At 36.3% G+C, this 18,503-nt stretch overlaps 1 protein-coding gene across 3 annotated transcripts in view; it reads left to right on the top strand.

Moving 5' to 3' along the window:
- The window catches only part of PKN2 (protein kinase N2), a 153,556-nt gene that overhangs the window by 84,178 nt on the left and 50,875 nt on the right, over positions 1-18,503 (top strand). For all 3 annotated transcript variants that reach the window (XM_054477452.2, XM_063653103.1, XM_063653123.1), the window contains 4 exons: positions 3,912-4,029; positions 4,672-4,817; positions 4,914-5,130; positions 17,999-18,184. In XM_054477452.2, the coding sequence (XP_054333427.1) occupies positions 3,912-4,029; positions 4,672-4,817; positions 4,914-5,130; positions 17,999-18,184 (667 nt within the window). The remainder of the gene's footprint in view (positions 1-3,911; positions 4,030-4,671; positions 4,818-4,913; positions 5,131-17,998; positions 18,185-18,503) is intronic.

Genomic DNA, 18,503 nt, shown 5'->3' with positions numbered 1-18,503 from the left:
TTGTAAAATAAAAAACATAATTTGAAAGTAGCATAATTTTTTAGTTATTCTTATAATTGTAAAATATTTATTCCAAATACAATTACCAGCATTATAGAGTGCCAGTTACTAATAGTTCATTACTTTAGTCTATTAGGTTGAGCCATATAAAATTGCTGGGTTTTTTTAGTTCAAAATCAGACATTGGCATTTTCATGTAGTTCAACCTAATATATGTAAAAACTTTCCCAAAATTTTTATCAACATAAAAGTCAGATTTCTCCAATATGTAAACCAGTCCATGTACTCCAGCCTTATCTCTTCCCTTGTACATATGATGTGCTTAATAAAAATTCCATTGAATGCCTAAAAACATAAAACTGATATGTAATAACTATATATTGCCTGTGATAGATAATATCCAAAGTCCATTTTAAAAGTTTCGTCATACTTTGACATCCTGCAGATCCTCCAGAAATTTCTGTGGGAAAATTCACCTATTTTTAAAATAAAATACAAGTGCTGTTTCTTGCATGTTGAATTGAAATAGTGAAGAAAGGAGTATTTCCAAAGAAGTAAAATGATGGAACTACTTCATTTTGCATGACAATAAAATAATAAAAGAAGTAGCTTAATTGAAGAGAGTAATATTATATGGTTTACTTAATATTTATACATTTACATTGGAACTTCATTGGAATAAGACACTTAATCATTATTTTTATTGTCCTAAAAGAGAACATTTTAATGCCAATTATGTGCTAGGCAAGATAATTTTAGTTTAATGCTTACAAAAGTTTTATATTTAAGAGAATGGTATCACAATTTACATAGTTTATGCAAGAAATCTAAGGTTTTCAGAAAATCGGTAATTTGTCCAAGTTTATATATAATAAGATTTGGGCTCAAGTCTGACTGCAAAATACATTTGTCCCATTAAATTATGAGCTTTGAAATACTTTTACTCTAGTATGACCTCAAAGAAATTCATTCATATTGCATTACAACAGGGATACATTCTGAAAAAAGCATCAGTGGGTGATTTCATCATTGTACGGATATCAGAGTGTACTTACACAAACCTAGATGGTACTAGGCTACATGGTATAGCCTATTGCACCTAGGCTGTAGTAACAGCATGTAACTATACTGAATACTGTAGGCAATTGCAACACAATGGTAAGTACTTGCGTATCTAAATATATCTAAACATAAGTATATGTAGTCCGTTGTTGACCTAAATGTCATTATGCAGCAGTCTGGCCAGAAGCTATTTTCTAAATGACTGACTTTGGGAATACGAAAGAAATAGAAGAAAAATTTATAAATTTCATAAATATGCAATTATTTTTTCCTCCATGGTATATTAACCTGAGTTTGGTATTCAGCAGGGTATATTTCAGCTCACTTTTATTCCCCTTATCTCCAATCTCTTTCTTCTTTATTCAGTGTCATATAGTGTGTGTTTGATTTATTGAAATAATACTGCCATCATCAAGTGTGTCTCTTGGATTCTAAGAGACATGAATCTCCAGGAGAATACAGGTTGATTGTGTGCTATTTTATTTCCAAATTAGTACTGATTGCCTTAGTGATTAAAAATAGAGATGCTTAAATAATACGCAAAGCTTCTCCTTTCTTACGAATAAGTGCTTTCTAACTTGATGCTTAATCAATTTGTGTGTGTATGTATGTGTGGATACCAGTCTTTAACAACTAATGCAACTCTAAAAACAGGAGGTGGCATTAACTTCTGATATTTCTTTTTAAAATTTCTTAGTTTTCTACAGTTGCTGTAACAAATTATCACAAATTTAGTGGCATAAAACAACAGAAATTTATTATGTTATAATTTTGTACTTATTTTGTTTGAAGTGAATCTTAGCTTAAATCAAGGTGTTGGCAAGACTGCCTTCCCTTCTGGAGGATGTAGGGCAGAATGTTTCCCTGTTTTTTCCAGCTGCTGGAGGCTACTGACACTTCTTGGCTCCTGACTCTCTTCCTTTGTCTTCTAAGCCAGCAATAGCAGGTCCAGTTTTTCTCACATCACATCACTCTGACCTCTTCTTCCTCCCTTTTCTACACTTAAGGACCCTTATGATTACATTGGGCCTATCTGGAAATCAAGGACAATCTCTGTATTTTAAGGTCAAATGATTAACAACCTCAATTCCATTTGCTACCTTAAATCTCCTTTGCCATGTAACGTAACTTACCAACAAGATTCTGAGGCTTAGGACATTGACATCTTTGAGTAGGTCATTTTTTGGCATATAATTCCTTCTGTCACTCACATTCAGTGTTACTGGAACTAAGCAGAGGTATGCTATTGCATTGATTCATTTGTGTTGCTGTAAAGGAATATCTGGGGCTGAGTAACTTATAAAGAAAAAGGTTTATTTTTGGCTCACAGTACTGCAGACTGTACAAGAAGGATGGTGCTGGCGTGTGCTTCTGTTGAGGGCCTCAGGAAGCTTACAGTCATGATGGAAGATGAATGGCAGCCAGCTTGTCATCTGGTGAGAGGGAGCGAGAGAGAGGAGGAAGTGCCAGGCTCTTTTGAACAAACAGCTCAACAACCAGCGTGAACTCATAGAATGAGAGCTTACTCATACTGTGAGGGTGGCACCAAGCAATTCATGAGGGATCTGTCCCCGTGACCTAAATACCTCCCAGTAGGCCTCACTTCAGACACTGAGGAATTACATTTCAAAGTGAGATTTGGAGGGACAAACATCCAAACCATATCAGGCATTAACATTATTTCTCTTAATTCAGAGCTTTTTTTTGAAATCTTAAGAGATGACAGAAGTGTTCTCCAGCTTTTATTAAGAAGGTCTCATTTTTTGACATTAAAGTGTTTCTAGGGACCTTTCTCATTGTCACCAGGGTTGACAAATGCTGTTTTCTACCTTTCTTAGCATAATTAATTGGAACACAATTGCTATCTGTGATTAGGTTTTTATTTTAGGTTTAATCATGGAGACATTTATTTCATACTATGTTTCTGAGTCTTAGAGTTATTGATCATAGTAAAGGAAAATTCTTTATGTTTTGCATAAAGCAAAAATAAGAAAATTACAAATGTGAATTTGGATTTTGATTTTCTAAAAAATAGTAATAAGATTCAAACCTACAGTATCTGTTAGCAGATAAATGGATTGTGCGGTGTGTTTGTATATATGTGTATATACACAATGAAATATTGTTCAGCCTTAAAAGGAATACTGCCATATATGACAACATGGGTGAGCCCAGAGGACATTATGCAAAGTGAAATAAGCCAGACACAGGAAGAAAAATACTGTATGATCTCACTTACCTGTGGAATCCAAAAAAAGCTGAATAAATAGAAACAGAGAGTAGAATACAGTTACCAGCAATAGGGAGGAAGAAGAAATGGGGAGAAGTTGGTCAAAAGGTACATACTTAGAGTTAGGTAGGATGAATAAGTCCAGAGATCTAATATATAGCGTGAACTATAGTTAATATTATATACTGAAAATATGCTAAGAGTATATTTTAGGTACACATAATACACATACACACGAAAAGGGGTAACTGTAGAAGGTGATGGGTCAGTAAATTTGTTTGACTGTAATAATCATTTCACTATATGTATGCATACCAAAACATCATGTACACTGCAAGTATATACAATAAAAAATAAATTTTAAAAATACACAGCCATAATAAGATTTACTTTTCTCCCAAACTGTCTTAACTAATGGAGTTGTTTTTCACAATTATCACCCTGTAAGTTTGATGGCTCTTTTTTAGTAAATGTATCTATAAGATATATTATAGCGCTAACAGCATTCTTTTAACTCTGTTTTTCACTTGCTGATATATCACTTGATCTGTTTAGAAGATAGGAAAATGTTTCATTTTTCCCTTTATTTGCTTATTTTTCAAACTTATTTTTTTAATAGGATCGGAAACTCCATGGTACAGCTCAGCAACTGCTCCAGGACAGCAAGACAAAAATAGAAGTCATACGAATGCAGATTCTTCAGGCAGTCCAGACTAATGAATTGGCTTTTGATAATGGTGATGGAATAAATTGTCCTCCTTCTTATGAGCATAATGGTGCTAAATAATCTTATGTAGGAACAAGGCAGTGGTTCAAAGTTAAGAGGGAGGAAGCATTATTATTACTATCTTTTTTTAATCTTGAGTTTCAGACTCTTCACTTGGATAGATGCTTTTAGATATTTGGCCCTTATGTTTCAAGAAGATATTGATCTAGAATGTATCTCTTCATTTAAATAGATTATCAAATACTTACAATCAGTCTTTATTTTTAAAAAAATCTGTTACCTATTTAAGAGTATGGCTTTGTTTTCTTTTGTTTATTTTTGTTTTGTTTTATTTATTTTTTAATTCCAGAAGAAATCTTTACAGCTAGTTGCTAAGAGTAGGAGTAGAAACTTTCAGTCTCCCCATGTTGCAATATTTGGATATCTTTCAGCTCTAAAATCTTTTTTTCAGATTTGTAATTTAGATGTGTAATGACAAAAATGAAAGGCTCTGAATTTCAATATCATATCAAATATTTGTATTTCAGTATTTATTAATGTAAGGACTAAATTATTGTAATGTTATAGGAATTCATTTCGTCTCATGATTTTAATCACTGCAAATTGGAAAGTCAGATAAATGGTGCAATTAAATTTTTTTTTTCCCTTCTAGCAAAACCTGTGATAAGTCCTCTTGAACTTCGGATGGAAGAATTAAGGCATCATTTTAGGATAGAGTTTGCAGTAGCAGAAGGTGCAAAGAATGTAATGAAATTACTTGGCTCAGGAAAAGTAACAGACAGAAAAGCACTTTCGGAAGTAATTTTAAATAAAAATTTTTATTTGGTTTAATAAATACATTATTCAAAGTATGTGATTATTTAAATGACAACAATTGTCTTTTCCCTGTGCAAGGCTCAAGCAAGATTTAATGAATCAAGTCAGAAGTTGGACCTTTTAAAGTATTCATTAGAGCAAAGATTAAATGAACTACCCAAGAATCATCCCAAAAGCAGTATTATTATTGAAGAACTTTCACTTGTTGCTGCATCACCAACACTAAGTCCACGTCAAAGTATGATATCTACACAAAATCAATATAGTACACTATCCAAACCAGCAGCATTAACAGGTATGTAGTGTATATCCGTTGTTTTTTGTGTGTATTTTTGTCTATAACTGGTTCTGATTTAATAATTGAAAGAAAAACCTGTGCATAGATTTTTTTAATTATGATAAGATACACATAGAACAAAATTTGTTGTATTAACCATTTTAATTTTATTCAATTTGGAAACATTTACTATATTCACAATATTATGTGACCATCACCACTACCTAGTTTCAAAGCATTTTCATCACCCCGAAAGGAAACGCATGCCCGTTAAGCAGTCACTCCCCATTCCCCCTTCCTCCCAGCTGGTAGCAACTACTAATTGTCTGTCTCTACAGATTTGTCTATTCTAGATATGTAATATGATAGAAATTATATAATTTGTGACCTTTTTTGCCTGGCTTCTTTTACTTAGCATATTGTTTTCAAGGTTCATTCATGTTATAGTATGTATGAGTACTTCACTCACTTTTAATGTCTGAATAGTATTCCACTCGTGGGAATATTCTAAAATTCAGAACTTTTTGTGCACCCAACATGATACTCAAAGGAAATTCTCATTGGAGCATTTTGGATTTGGGATTTCAGATTTCCAGATTAGGGATGCTTAACCGGTAAGTATAATATAGTATAAACATTCCAAAATCTGAGATACTTCTGGTCCCAAGCATTTCAGATAAGGAATACTCAACCTATACTATATTTGATTGACCTATTTTTCAGAGCATATGAGTTCTTTCTACCTTTTGACTGTTGTGAGTAGGCTGCTATGAACATTTATGTGCAGGTTTTTGCTTGAACATCTGTTTTCAATTTGGGGATATATTCCTAGGAGTATAATTGCTAGGTCATATGTTAGCTATATCTAAGATTTTGAGGAACTGTCAAACTGTTCTTCACAGCATTTACATTATTTTATACTTCTAACAGTAATGTATAAAGTGGGTTTCAGTATCTCTAGATCCTCACCAACAGTTAGTATTTTTCTTTCATTCTTCTTTGATCATGTTCTAATAGGTCCATTATTGGAAGTATGGTAATATATCTAACTATTTCTGTAGAACTGTCTGTATTTCTCCCTTCAGTTATGTAAATTTTTGTATCCTATATTTGCGGGCTGTTTTGCTAGGTTCATGTATGTTTACAATTTTTATATCTTCTAGATGGATTGACTCCTTTACCTTTACCTTAACTCCTTTATAATGTCCTTCTTTGTCTCCTGTAACAATATTTAATTTAAAGTCTGTTTTGTCTGATTTTATAACAGCTACCCCTGCTTGGTTTTGGTTTTGTCTTTGGGTTCAGATGAGTCCCTTTTAGATTATATATTATTGTATTCTGTTTTGTAAGATCCATTCTGTCAGTCTTTTTTTTTTTTTTAATTCATTTTTGTTGAGACAGTCTCACTCTCATTGCAGCCTCCCACTCCCAGGTTCAAGCAATTCTTGTGCCTCAGCCTCCCAAGTAGCTGGGATTACAGGCATGTGCTACTGCACCTGGCTAGTTTTTGTATCTTTAGTAGAGACGGGGTTTCACCATGATGGCCATACTGGTGTCAAACTCCTGGCCTCAAGTGATCTGCATGTGCCACTGCACCTGGCTAATTTCTGTATTTTTAGTAAAGACGGGGTTTTACCATGATGGCCACACTGGTTTCAAACTCCTGGCCTCAAGTGATCTGCCTGCCTTGGCCTCCCAGAGTGCTAAGATTACTGGTGTGTGCCTCCACATCTGACCAGTGTTTGCTGTTTAATTTAATAGTTTAAGACAATTATCCAGGTGAGGTTGCATGCACCTGTAGTCCCAGCTACTTGGGAGGCAGAGGCAGGAGAATTGCCTGAGCCCAGGAGTTTGAGGCTACAGTGAGTCGTGATTCCACCACTGCACTCCAGCCTGAGTGACACAGCAAGACTCCACCTCTAAGAAAGAAAGAAAGAGAGAGAAACATGTAAAGTAATTACCCATAAGATGTAATAATCCTGGTGGTAACTACTGAGAGGTAGGTTAAATTTAATAGGTTTATAGCACAGTCCCCCCACAAAACTGCCATCACTTCATAAGCAAGCAGCAAACTTAGAGTTTCCAAGGCTACATGCACTCCTGACCAACTGTCTACAGATTCCAGGATTTCTACTAGCATCTCAGCTTAGTAATTTGCAGGAACAAATCATAGAACTCAGGGAAGCACTATACTTAGGATTACATTTTTATTATAAAGGATACAAATTAGGACCTTCATGGCTCACTGCAGCGAAAAGAAAATAAACATAAAGGGGGAGATCTGAGAGGATCTCAAACACAAACCTTATGTGTCCTTAGGATATATCATCCTCCTAACACATCAATGTCTGTCACCAACCAGGAAGTTCACTTGAGCATTGGGTGTGCAGAATTTTCATTGGGGCTTTGTTACATAGGTGTGATTGAGTGAATCATTGGCCACATGATTGAATTCAGTCTCCAGCCTTGTGCCCCTACCTAGGTCAGGAGGTCAGGCTGATATGTGGCTCAAAGCCTCAACCTCCTGAAGATATGATCATTCTTTCTGGCATGGCCCGCCCCCATCCTGAAACTGTCTAGAGGCCCACCATGAGTCACCTTATCAGGTGTGGTCTAAGGTATCCACTATGAATAACAAAGGCACACCTATCACTGGGGGAAATTCCAAAGGTTTAGACTTAGAGGCTGTCTTCCAGAAACCAGGGACAAAAACCAGCCAAATTATTATACAACGAAAGGGCTTATTTCTGTCATTTTGTGGGGTTTGTTTTTTTTTTTTTATACAAGTGTTTGTCTTTTTTTCTCTGAGTTCTAGTACTACCTTCTTTTGGTTTTGATTGAATGTTTCTACTCTGTTTTTATTTACTTATTTTTGAGACAGGATCTCTCTCTGTTGCCCAGGCTGGAGTACAGTGCTATGATCATAGCTCACTGTAACCTCAAACATCTGGGCTCAAGCAATCCTCCTGCCTCAACCTCCTGAGTAGCTAGGAGTACAGGAACGTGCCACCACACCTAGCTAATTTTTAGTTTTTTGCTAGCAGTGGGGTCTCACTGTGTTGCTCAGGCTAGTCTCAAACTCCCGGCCTCAAGCCATCTTCCCACCTCAGACTTCCAAAATGTTGGGATTACAGGCGTGAGTCACTGTGCCCAGCCTCTACTCTTACTTTTCTTATTCCCTTCTTGCTCCCTTTTATGAGATAGATAGATATATATATTCTCCCATCTCAGCCTCCCTAGTAGCTGGGAGTACAGGTGCACACCACCACACTCAGCTTATTTTATTTTTTTTGTAGAGACGGGGTTTCTCTGTGTTGCCCAGGCTGGTCTTCAACTCCTGGGCTCGAGCGATCTGTCCACCTTGGCCTCCCAAAGTGCTAGGATTACAGGCATGAGCTACTTATGCCTGGTCTTTCACTAAATCTTGAACTCCTCGCAGCCACTCATCTTACTTCCTCTGTAGTTTTGCCTTTTCCAGAATGGTCATATAGTTGGAATCTTACAGTATGTAGCCTTTTCACATTGGTTTCTTTCACTTAGTAATATGCATTTAAGTTTCCTCTATGTCTTTCTGTGGTTTGATAGGTCATTTTTGGTTTTGTGCTGAATAATACTCTATTGTGTGGATGTACCATAATTTATTTATTCATTCATTTACCGAAGGACTTCTTGGTTGCTTCCAGGTTTTGGCAGTTATGTATCAAGCTGTTATAAACATCCATGTGCAGTCTTATTATTTTCTTAGTGATTACCCCAGTGATTATAACTAATGTCCTAAATTTATTATAATCTCATCTTTAGTAGCCTACAAAACTCTTTGACTGTGCCCTTGTTATATTGTCACAAACTCTCTTTATGCACCATATACCCATTAACATAGGCTATAAATATTGTTTTATGCATTAGTCTTTTAAATCATAAAGGAAACAAAAAGAAGAGTTACTTAAAATACAGAAATATTGGCTTCTGGCCAGGCGCAGTGGCTCACGCCTGTAATCCCAGCACTTTGGGAGGCCGAGGCGGATGGATCACGAGGTCAGGAGATCGAGACCATCCTGGCTAACATGGTGAAACCTCGTCTCTACTAAAAATACAAAAAAAAATTAGCCGGGCGTGGTGGCAGGCCCATGTAGTCCCAGCTACTCAGGAGGCTGAGGCAGGAGAATGGCGTGAACCTGGGAAGCGGAGCTGGCAGCGAGCCGAGATCGCGCCACTGCACTCCAGCCTGGGCAGCAGAGCAAGACTCTGTTTCAAAAAAAAGAAATACTGGCTTCTATATTTACTTATGTAGTTAATTTTACCTGCATTTGTCTTCCTTTTTTCCTTTCTCCCTCCCTCCCCCCTTCCCCTCTCCCCTCCTTCCCCCTCCCTTCTCCCCTCCTTCCCCCCTCCCCTCTCCCCTCCTTCCCCCCTCCCCTCTCCCCCCCTTCCCCCCTCCCCTCCCTGCCCTCCCTGCCATCACCCCCACCCTGCCCGTCACCTCTCCCGTCCTTCATTTCAATCTAAAAGGCTTCTTTAGCATTTCTTATGGGCCGGTCTCCTAGTGTCTACCTCCCTTAGCTTTTGTTATCTAGACATCTCTTTATTTTCTTTTTTTGAATGATAGTTTGCTATATATATAGAATTCTTGGCTGGCAATTTTGTTTTTTTCCAGCACTTAAAAAAATGTCCAACTAGGCACAGTGGCTCACACCTATAATCCCAGCACTTCAGGAGGCCGAGACGGGTGGATCACTTGAGGTCAGGAGTTTGAGACCAGCCCGGCCAGCATGGTGAAACCGCATCTGTACTAAGAATACAAAAATTAGCCAGGCATGATGGCGCATGCCTGTAATCCCAGTAACTCAGGAGGCTGAGGCAGGAGAATCGTTTGAACCCGGGAGGCGGAGGTTGCAGTGAGCCGAGATCATGCCACTGCACTCCAGCCTGGGTGACAGAGTAAGACTCCATCTTAAAAAAAAAAAAAAAAAAAAAAAAAAAAAGTCCTCCTGCTTCCTCCATGCCTTTATGCTTTGTGATGAGAAATCCACTGTTAATGTTACTGAGGATCCCTTGTAAGTGATGAATTATTTTTGTCTTGTTGCTTTCAAGATTTTCTTTGTTTTTTCACAGTTTTATTATAATGTGTCTTAGAGTGGATCTTTTTGAATTTATTCTACTTAGATTCTTTGAGCTTGATGTGTAGGTTCTTGTCTTTCATCAGATTTGGGAAGTTTCCAATCATTTCTTCTAATGTTCTTTCTTCTCCTTCTGAGACTTTGATTTTTGCCTACGTTGGTGTGCTTTATGATATTTCTCGTAGACTCTGATTTTCTTCATTATTTTTTCTTTCTGCTCTTAAGACTAGACAAGTTCAATTGATCTACCTTCAAATTGGCTCACTTTTTCTTCTGCCTGCTCAAATCTTGTATTGAACCTCTCTAGCCAATTTTTTCATTTTTGTTATACTTTTCAATTCCAGAATTTCTGTTTGGTTCTTTCTTATAATTTTTTTAATCTATATTGATGTTCTCTATTTGTTGACACATCACTTTTCTTGTTTCCCCTAGATATTTGTCCATGGTTTCTTTTAGATTTTTGAGCATCTTAATTTAGTAAGTCCAACATGTCTTGACTTCTCCAGGGTCAGTTTCTGTTAATTTCTTTTTTCTGTGAACTGACCATATTCTGTTACTGTGCTTGCTTCATAATTCAAGTACTTCCTTTCCTTAGTATACTTACTCACAAATCAGATTTTACTCTTTCCAAAGATTTCATTTTCCTGCTATATGTTGAATGTAGTTGTTTGCCTAGTAACTTTTATCATCTATTTTGTAGAGACTATTCTTTCTCATGTATTACCCCTGAGGTGTCTATTTCATTAATATATTGTAGACCAAAATAAAATTTTAAACCACCCAACCAAATGAATGGACCCCTCCTCTCAGCCAATGGCATTCTAAAGTAAACCTGAAACACTAGTTCAGGTCCTGCTGGGAATGGGTGGTTTGGACATGCCTCATTATGCCTTCCTCCCTTTGGAATTCAGGTACTGCAGACCAGCATTAACATCAAAACAGGGACCTTAAGACTGACTGAACAGACTCTTTCAGTAGATAAGAAACATTTACAGTCTCTTCTTTCTGAAGCCTGCTATCTGGAGGTTTCATCTACAAAATGAGAACCTGGGTCTCCACAACCCCTTATCTTAACAGCACTCTTACAATACTCCCTTGTATTGATTCCAGGTCTTTAGATAAACTCTTTCTACCAATTGCCAGTCAGCAGATCTTTGAATCCACCTGTGACCTGAAAATCCCTACTTTGAGTTGTCCATCTTTTCTGGACCCAACTAATGTACATTTTACATGTATTAATAGATGGCTCATGTCTCCCTGAAATGTACAAAACCAAGCTGTAACCCAACCGCCTTGGGCACGTGTTGTCAGGACCTCCTGAGGCTGTGTCATGTATATCCTTAATCTTGGCAAAATAAACTTCTAAATTGAGACCTGTCTCAGATACTTTTTGGTTTACTATGTAGTGGTCATCTGGTGTTTCAACAGACATTTCCTTTAATTCCTGAAGAAGAAAAGATTGCCCAGTCTTTGCAGCTGGGCCCTGTGCTTGAGCACTCACCCAGACACTTTGCAACTCTGCATTTGCTTTGTGCAGAGCTTGAGAGTCAACCATAGGTGAGAGCTTAGGGTGTTCTCAGATCTCTTCCGAGGATGCCTCTTGCTTGCACCTAGCCTTCTAGTTTCCCAATAATATGTAGAAGCATTGCAAAGTCTTTTATTCTCCAAAGCATTTCCTCTGCTAGCTTTTCCTCCCAGTTTCTTTGGCTTTTCTATTGTTTACCCCAACTGATCCTCTTTTTCCTTAGTTTGCGGAGACTGGTTCATTTGCCTTCCATTGTTTTTGACAGATGCCCTCCACTTAGCTGTTTCTCTGCCTTCAAAGATTTTCTCTTTATTTTTTGAGACAGAGTGTCGCTCTGTTGCCCAGGCTGGAGTGCAGTGGCGTGATCTCCACTCACTGCAAGCTCCGCCTCCTGGATTCACGCCATTCTCCTGCCTCAGCCTCCTGAGTAGCTGGGACTACAGGCGCCCACCACCACGCCCGGCTAATTTTTTGTATTTTTAGTAGAGAGGGGGTGGGGGCGGTTTCACCATGTTAGCCAGGATGGTCTCGATCTCCTGACCTCGTGATCCACCCGCCTTGATCTCCCAAAATGCTGGGATTACAGGTGTGAGCCACCGCGCCCAGCCAAAGATTTTCTAGTTACGTGAAATAATGGCAAGCTGTTCGTGTTAGTATTTTAGGGAGCCCTCAGACAGGTCAAAGCAGGTGACCACAATTATTTAAGAAAAAGATCTTCTCTGCTCCCTCCTTACAGCAGGCTGCCATCTTCAATACTGCCCCCAAGGTATTGAGAGTTAAGGGAGGGATGAGGCAAAGATAAGTGAAAACTCCACAGAGCTCTCCGGAGTGTCCCTTGCTTTTTGGATTTTGACTAAACATTTGCTTATTTGTAGTAAACCTTTGAATGTTTTCCAGAGTTCTGATAAACTCAATTCTGAAAGTTTCTGTCAGTTTCTTTTTCTGTTTCTGTGAAGAGACTTTGTACTTTTTTTTTTTTAGGATTCATTACATATATCTTTTTAAAAAACAATTTCACAAGGCCAGATTTATTAAAGGAATATACTTTATTCTGCAATTATGTCCATCCTAAATACTAGATACTATGCCATCTGATCTATACCACAAGAGGACTTTCTTACTCCATCATTTTCTCTGACATCACCTACAAAGGCTTCTTTTTTATGGACCATGTGAATATGACATATTTTTGTTACACAGACTTTCCAGAATCCTTTAATTTTCTTATGAATATTAATGCCAACAAACCTTAAAATTTTTGAGGTTATGAAAGTGTTCTTCAATATTGCATAGCATACTATCACATTCCGGTTGTTAAAGAGTATCATTAATCAGTTTTATTCTGTATCAAACTTATACATCAAAACATGAAGGACAAATTTACAGTTAAACTTCGCTGTTGCCACTAATTAGGATCAGTCTAAATGTGCAGTTCACAAATTGAGTGCTTAAATCTGAGGCAACCTGGGATACCAAAGTGAATTCACAGGGCCACATCAGGATATTTTGTTTTTGAGGGATGCACAGTGTTATCTGCACTTCCTATAGTCACCATTCAGACTACTAGCTCAAGGTAGTTACAGTGTCAGGGTTAGGTGGAGCTACATTCCTTTCAGTGATGTTGTGTATTTATGAAGCTGGGTTTTCCTCAATTGCTGTGATTTGGGTTTTTTTAAAGTGCTGTGTGAAATCAGTGTGGAATAGGAAATCAGTGTGGTAGTTTCCAAACTGATTCCAAAGCTTTAGAGTTATACAGTGCCCAAAAGGAAGTAATCTTGCTTGTTTAAGAATGAAATGAACATACTTTTTCTTTTAGTTATATGTATTTTTTTTCAAATAGCTATTAATTTGTTAGGAAAGCAATCATATCCTATGTTTGGACCTAACTGTTTAATAAACAGAACTATAGGTATATCTTTTGGCCTAGGGACACAGTTAAAAAATAGTTTAATAAAACATTAGGGCACCATGAACTAAGAAAGCTTGGGAACCTCTGATCTAATTCTTTCATATTGATAACTGTTTATCTTTCCAGTCATATTTGTGTAACTCCTATCGTGAATATTCTGTCACAAACTGGTTTGTGCCCAGTGCCTCCCCTACCCTGCTTAAATGTCTTTGCCTTAGTATTCATCTTCTTATATGTATTTTTAGATCAAAACTGGAATATAGACCTGTAAAGAGCAAAGACCTTGTCATCTACCTACATATAATCCTAGCCTCCAGCACAGGATATTTGATACATTCAACAAGTACTTGGTAAATAGTATCTGACAATTAGGCAGGGACTGTACTTCAGGCAAGGACTGTACTTATTGTCTACTAAGTTTCACCACCTTTTGGCTCAATGCTGAACACATTGTTGATACTCTAGCATTTCTGAATGATTCATTGATTAAAATATGGTTGTCAAATATTTTGAATAACAATATTTCTAGAAAAGTAATAAAATCACATTTTAGAAACTCAGCTGATAATGACTGGATATTTTTTTCCTTTTCTATTCTAGTCTCCTATTCCCTCTTTTCAGTTCCTTCTTCTCCTGTTCCTCATTCCATTACTGAACTTTACTCAAAGTTATATAAGTCACCAACCTAAAAAGAAGTATCTTACGATTCTTAAGTCATTTTTTAAAAATTTTTTAAGCTCCTACTGGACCATAAACTAAATTTTAAGTAACTAAGGAGAGAAATAGTACTGACATTAAGAGAAGACTACACATGATGAAAGATGAACATGGATGAATAGTAAGAGCATTTGCTGTTCTGAATTTTTCACTGCATGCTATTATTTGTGGTTCGTCTCATACTCCAGTTTCTTTTGTGGTTGTATGATTATACTACTGAAATTTGCCAATGTGTTGCTACTTTGAATAAGGTATAATTGTTTTTTTGTTGTTTTTTCTCCACGTTTTGAGAAATTTACTAGTTTTTTATAAGAGGATATTTCTGCAGAATTAGAAAAAGTTGCCTAATGATACCACGATGAAATACTGAATTAGTGAAATAGGTATAAAATAGTTTTCCAGATAGTTGAAAGAAATTTTTAAAAGCATTTACTTGTTCTAATGCAATTCATAGTTATTATTTCTGGATACCAACATTTACTTCTTGGATTTGCTTATTTTAAAAATTTCATATTGTGCTTTATGAATGTAGTTTTAAGCTATTTCTAATGTGTTTATATGCAATTGTGTCACCTCATAAAGAAACTTCTAGATGTTTAATAAAGAACTCCCTCTAGATTTTTTTTCCTAAATGAAAGCAGGTGTTGAGCATTGTCATGTTCTGATGTATTGAAATTACTAAAATATTTAATAAGCTACCATAGTTTGAAGTAGTAGCCAGATGTTTTCAGTTTCCCCAGGATGCATTTTACAGCTGAGCATTTACAGTGGAAGTTAGCTAAATTTGCCAGTTTAACAACAACAAAACAAATAAGAAACACAACAAATTTTTTGAACTCAAAATGATATACTTAATGTGTTATCACTGTACAGTAAGATAAGATTTCCACAGTCTAGCAAAACATTATTGACACTCCACCTCCCAACGTTAATAGCCTTATTGAGGTATAGTTTACATACCATAGAATTCACTCATTTTAAACATACACAGTATGATTTTTTTAGTAAATGTATATGCCTATTTCACCATCATCAGTAATCCAGTTTTTAGGACAGCTTTATTGAGGCATAATTGACATACAAAAACTATACAAATGTTAAGTGTATGGTCTTGCTTTCATTGTTTTGCATGAGAGATCTCCTGCCATCTTAATCTTTGTTCCTCTCTACGTAACATGTTTTTTTCTGGCTACTTTTAGTGTTTCTTGTTCACGACTCGTTTTGAGAAATTGGATTATGGTGTGCTTTAGTATGGCTTGCTTCTGTTTCTTTGTTTAGTGTTCATTGAACTTCTTGGATACTTCTTGAGTTTATAGTTTTCATCAAATGTGGAGAATTCATGGCCATTTTTTTTTTCTAATACATTTTGTGTCTCCGATTCTTTCTGCTCTCTCTTAATGAGGAATTTCAACTACACATATATGGCCACTTGAAGTTAAACTCACAGTTAATATATGCACTGTTTTTTTATTCTCAAGTCTTTCTTTAGTGTCTTCTATTTTTGATCATTTCTTTGCTATGTCTTCAAGGACACTAATCTTTTCTTTTGCAATGTTTAATCTGCTTGCAGTCCCATCCAGTGTATTTTTTTTTTTTTAATCTCAGATATTGCCATTTTTTAATCACTAGAAATTTGGTTTAGGTCTTTTTCATTTCTTCCATGTGTCTGTGCCACATTTTCAGTAGATTGACTGTTTTGATGTCCTTGCCTTCTAACCCTAACATTTATGTCAGTTAAGCCACTAAGCTTGTAATAATTTGTAACGCAACCATAGAAAGCAAGTACACCTGGTAATCTTTGAGTAGATGGCAGACATTGTGAATTTTGCCTTGTTGGATGCTGAATATTTTTATATTTCTATAAATATTCTTGAGCTTTGTTCTAGGACACAGTTACTTGGAAACAATATGGCCCTTTTGGGTACTGCTTTTAAGATTTGTTATGTGAAACAAGCATCATTTAGTTTAGGGGTAATTATTCTCTACTGCTGGGGCAAGACTCTTCTGGATATTTTCTTCAGTGCCTCATGAATTGAGATTTTCAAGCCTGGCTGGTGGTAACAAACACTATTCCTACCTATATGCACTGAGTATTGTTCTTTCTAACTTTTTCAGTGGGTTCTTTCCCCTGCCTCAGATATTTTCTTCATAGGCAGGTGCTGATTAGTACTTTGACGAATATTTGAAAACCCTCTGACCATCTCAGGAGTTCTTTCTATGAACAACTTTAACTGCCTTGTGAACTCTAGCTGCTTTGGTTTCCTTGTACTCTCATTTCTGTCTCTTCAACTTGGCTCTGCCTGAGTTTCCCCCTCCCTACACTTTGTCCTAGAAACTCTTAAGACAGTAAGCTGGAGCAATCTTAGGGCTTATCTAATTTGTTTCCCATCTCTCAGGGATCACTATTCTTCATTGCCTGATGTCCAGTGTCTTTAACCTTTTTTTCATATATTTTGTCTGATTTTCTTTTTTTGGTAGTTTGAATTGGGAAGCTTTGTTTGTTACTACTTGGATAGAAATATATAAGTACTTCAGTGTTATTAAAAACAATTTAAAACTTTAAGTAAAATTAAGTAGTTATTTAAATTAATGGGACAACTTTTACCAGAAATATTCCTCCTAAAATGTTATTCATTGTACAGTATCTAAAATGTTAATACAGAAGCATTATTTAAATTCTAGTATACTGTGTCTAGCCCAAATAATGACAAAGCCATATATCCAGAGGACCTAACTCATAGTTCTTTATTTTCATTTTGAACACCTTTAGTATTTATTTGCCTAAATAAATTGAAGTTATTTTATGTTTAATTACAACCCATAATTTTTTGGCTAATTAAACTAACAGAATGGAAAGCTCATGTCATTTTACATCAAATAGAACACAAATTTATTTAGTTATACAAAAACCCTGTAAAGTTCTTTTCTGTGTTAACTACATAACTATTAAACATAGTTGCTATTCACATAGTGAGATTTCCTTATTTCCAATTTTCATGTGCCATTTTAGTGGCATATTATTTAGCTTTATGTTTCTCCTCCCATATCTCTACCAACATAGTTTATGTAACTTGTTTTGTTTTATGCCCTATATACAGACAACTTTTGGGAGATACTGTTCCTTTTTTTTTTGGAGAGAGAGTCTTGGTGGAATGCAGTGGCACTATCTCAGCTCACTGCAACCTCTGCCTCTTGGGTTCAAGCAATTCTTGTGCCCCAGCCTCCCGGGTAGCTGGAATTACAGGCGCACACCACCTCGCCCAGCTAATTTTTTGTATTTTTAGTAGAGACAGGGTCTTGCCGTGTTGCCCAGGCTGGTCTCAAACTCCTAAATTCAGGCAGTCCACCCAAAGTGCTAGGATTACAGGCGAGAGAGCTACCGTGCCCAGCCAGGAGGTGCTGTTCTTTTCTGTAAAATTTCTTATAGTTGTCTAAAGAATTTGTAATGGTTTCTCTAATTAAAATAGGAAAGGTGATAGCTACCTCACAGATCCTCTGGGAGAAGAGTTTTTGTTACCAGATTTTTTTTTTCTTTTTTTGAATAGGTAAGAGATTTAGATTAAGGATTCCATAGATTAAGGATTGATGTTCTTATTTGATATTTATGTTTGCCAACAGGTACTTTGGAAGTTCGTCTTATGGGCTGCCAAGATATCCTAGAGAATGTCCCTGGACGGTCAAAAGCAACATCAGTTGCACTGCCTGGTTGGAGTCCAAGTGAAACCAGATCATCTTTCATGAGCAGAACGAGTAAAAGTAAAAGCGGAAGTAGTCGAAATCTTCTAAAAACCGATGACTTGTCCAGTTCAGTAACCATATTTTTAAAAATCATGTAACAAACTAAAGTGCTTATACAAGGGATTTATGAAGTGTTCAAGTTGGACAAAACACTTTAAAATTATGGTTTTTATAATTAAAAAATATTAAAACCTGTGATGTCAGGAAACAGGCAACAAATTCTGTTTTGTTGAAGATATATTAGAAAACTGAATGACAAATAACATTAGTTCTTTTGGAAGAATGAAATATTGAGCATCACTCTTATGCCAAACTGAAGGTATACAGAAGCTATGAGACTGGTCCTTCTTATAGAATCATATCTTGATTCTTTTTTCTTTATTTT

The sequence above is a fragment of the Pongo pygmaeus genome, chromosome 1 (genome assembly GCF_028885625.2).
Source record: "Pongo pygmaeus isolate AG05252 chromosome 1, NHGRI_mPonPyg2-v2.0_pri, whole genome shotgun sequence".
NCBI lineage: Eukaryota > Metazoa > Chordata > Mammalia > Primates > Hominidae > Pongo > Pongo pygmaeus.
The sequence above is the reverse complement of the archived record's forward strand: the minus strand, read 5'-3'. Positions and strand labels throughout refer to the sequence as shown.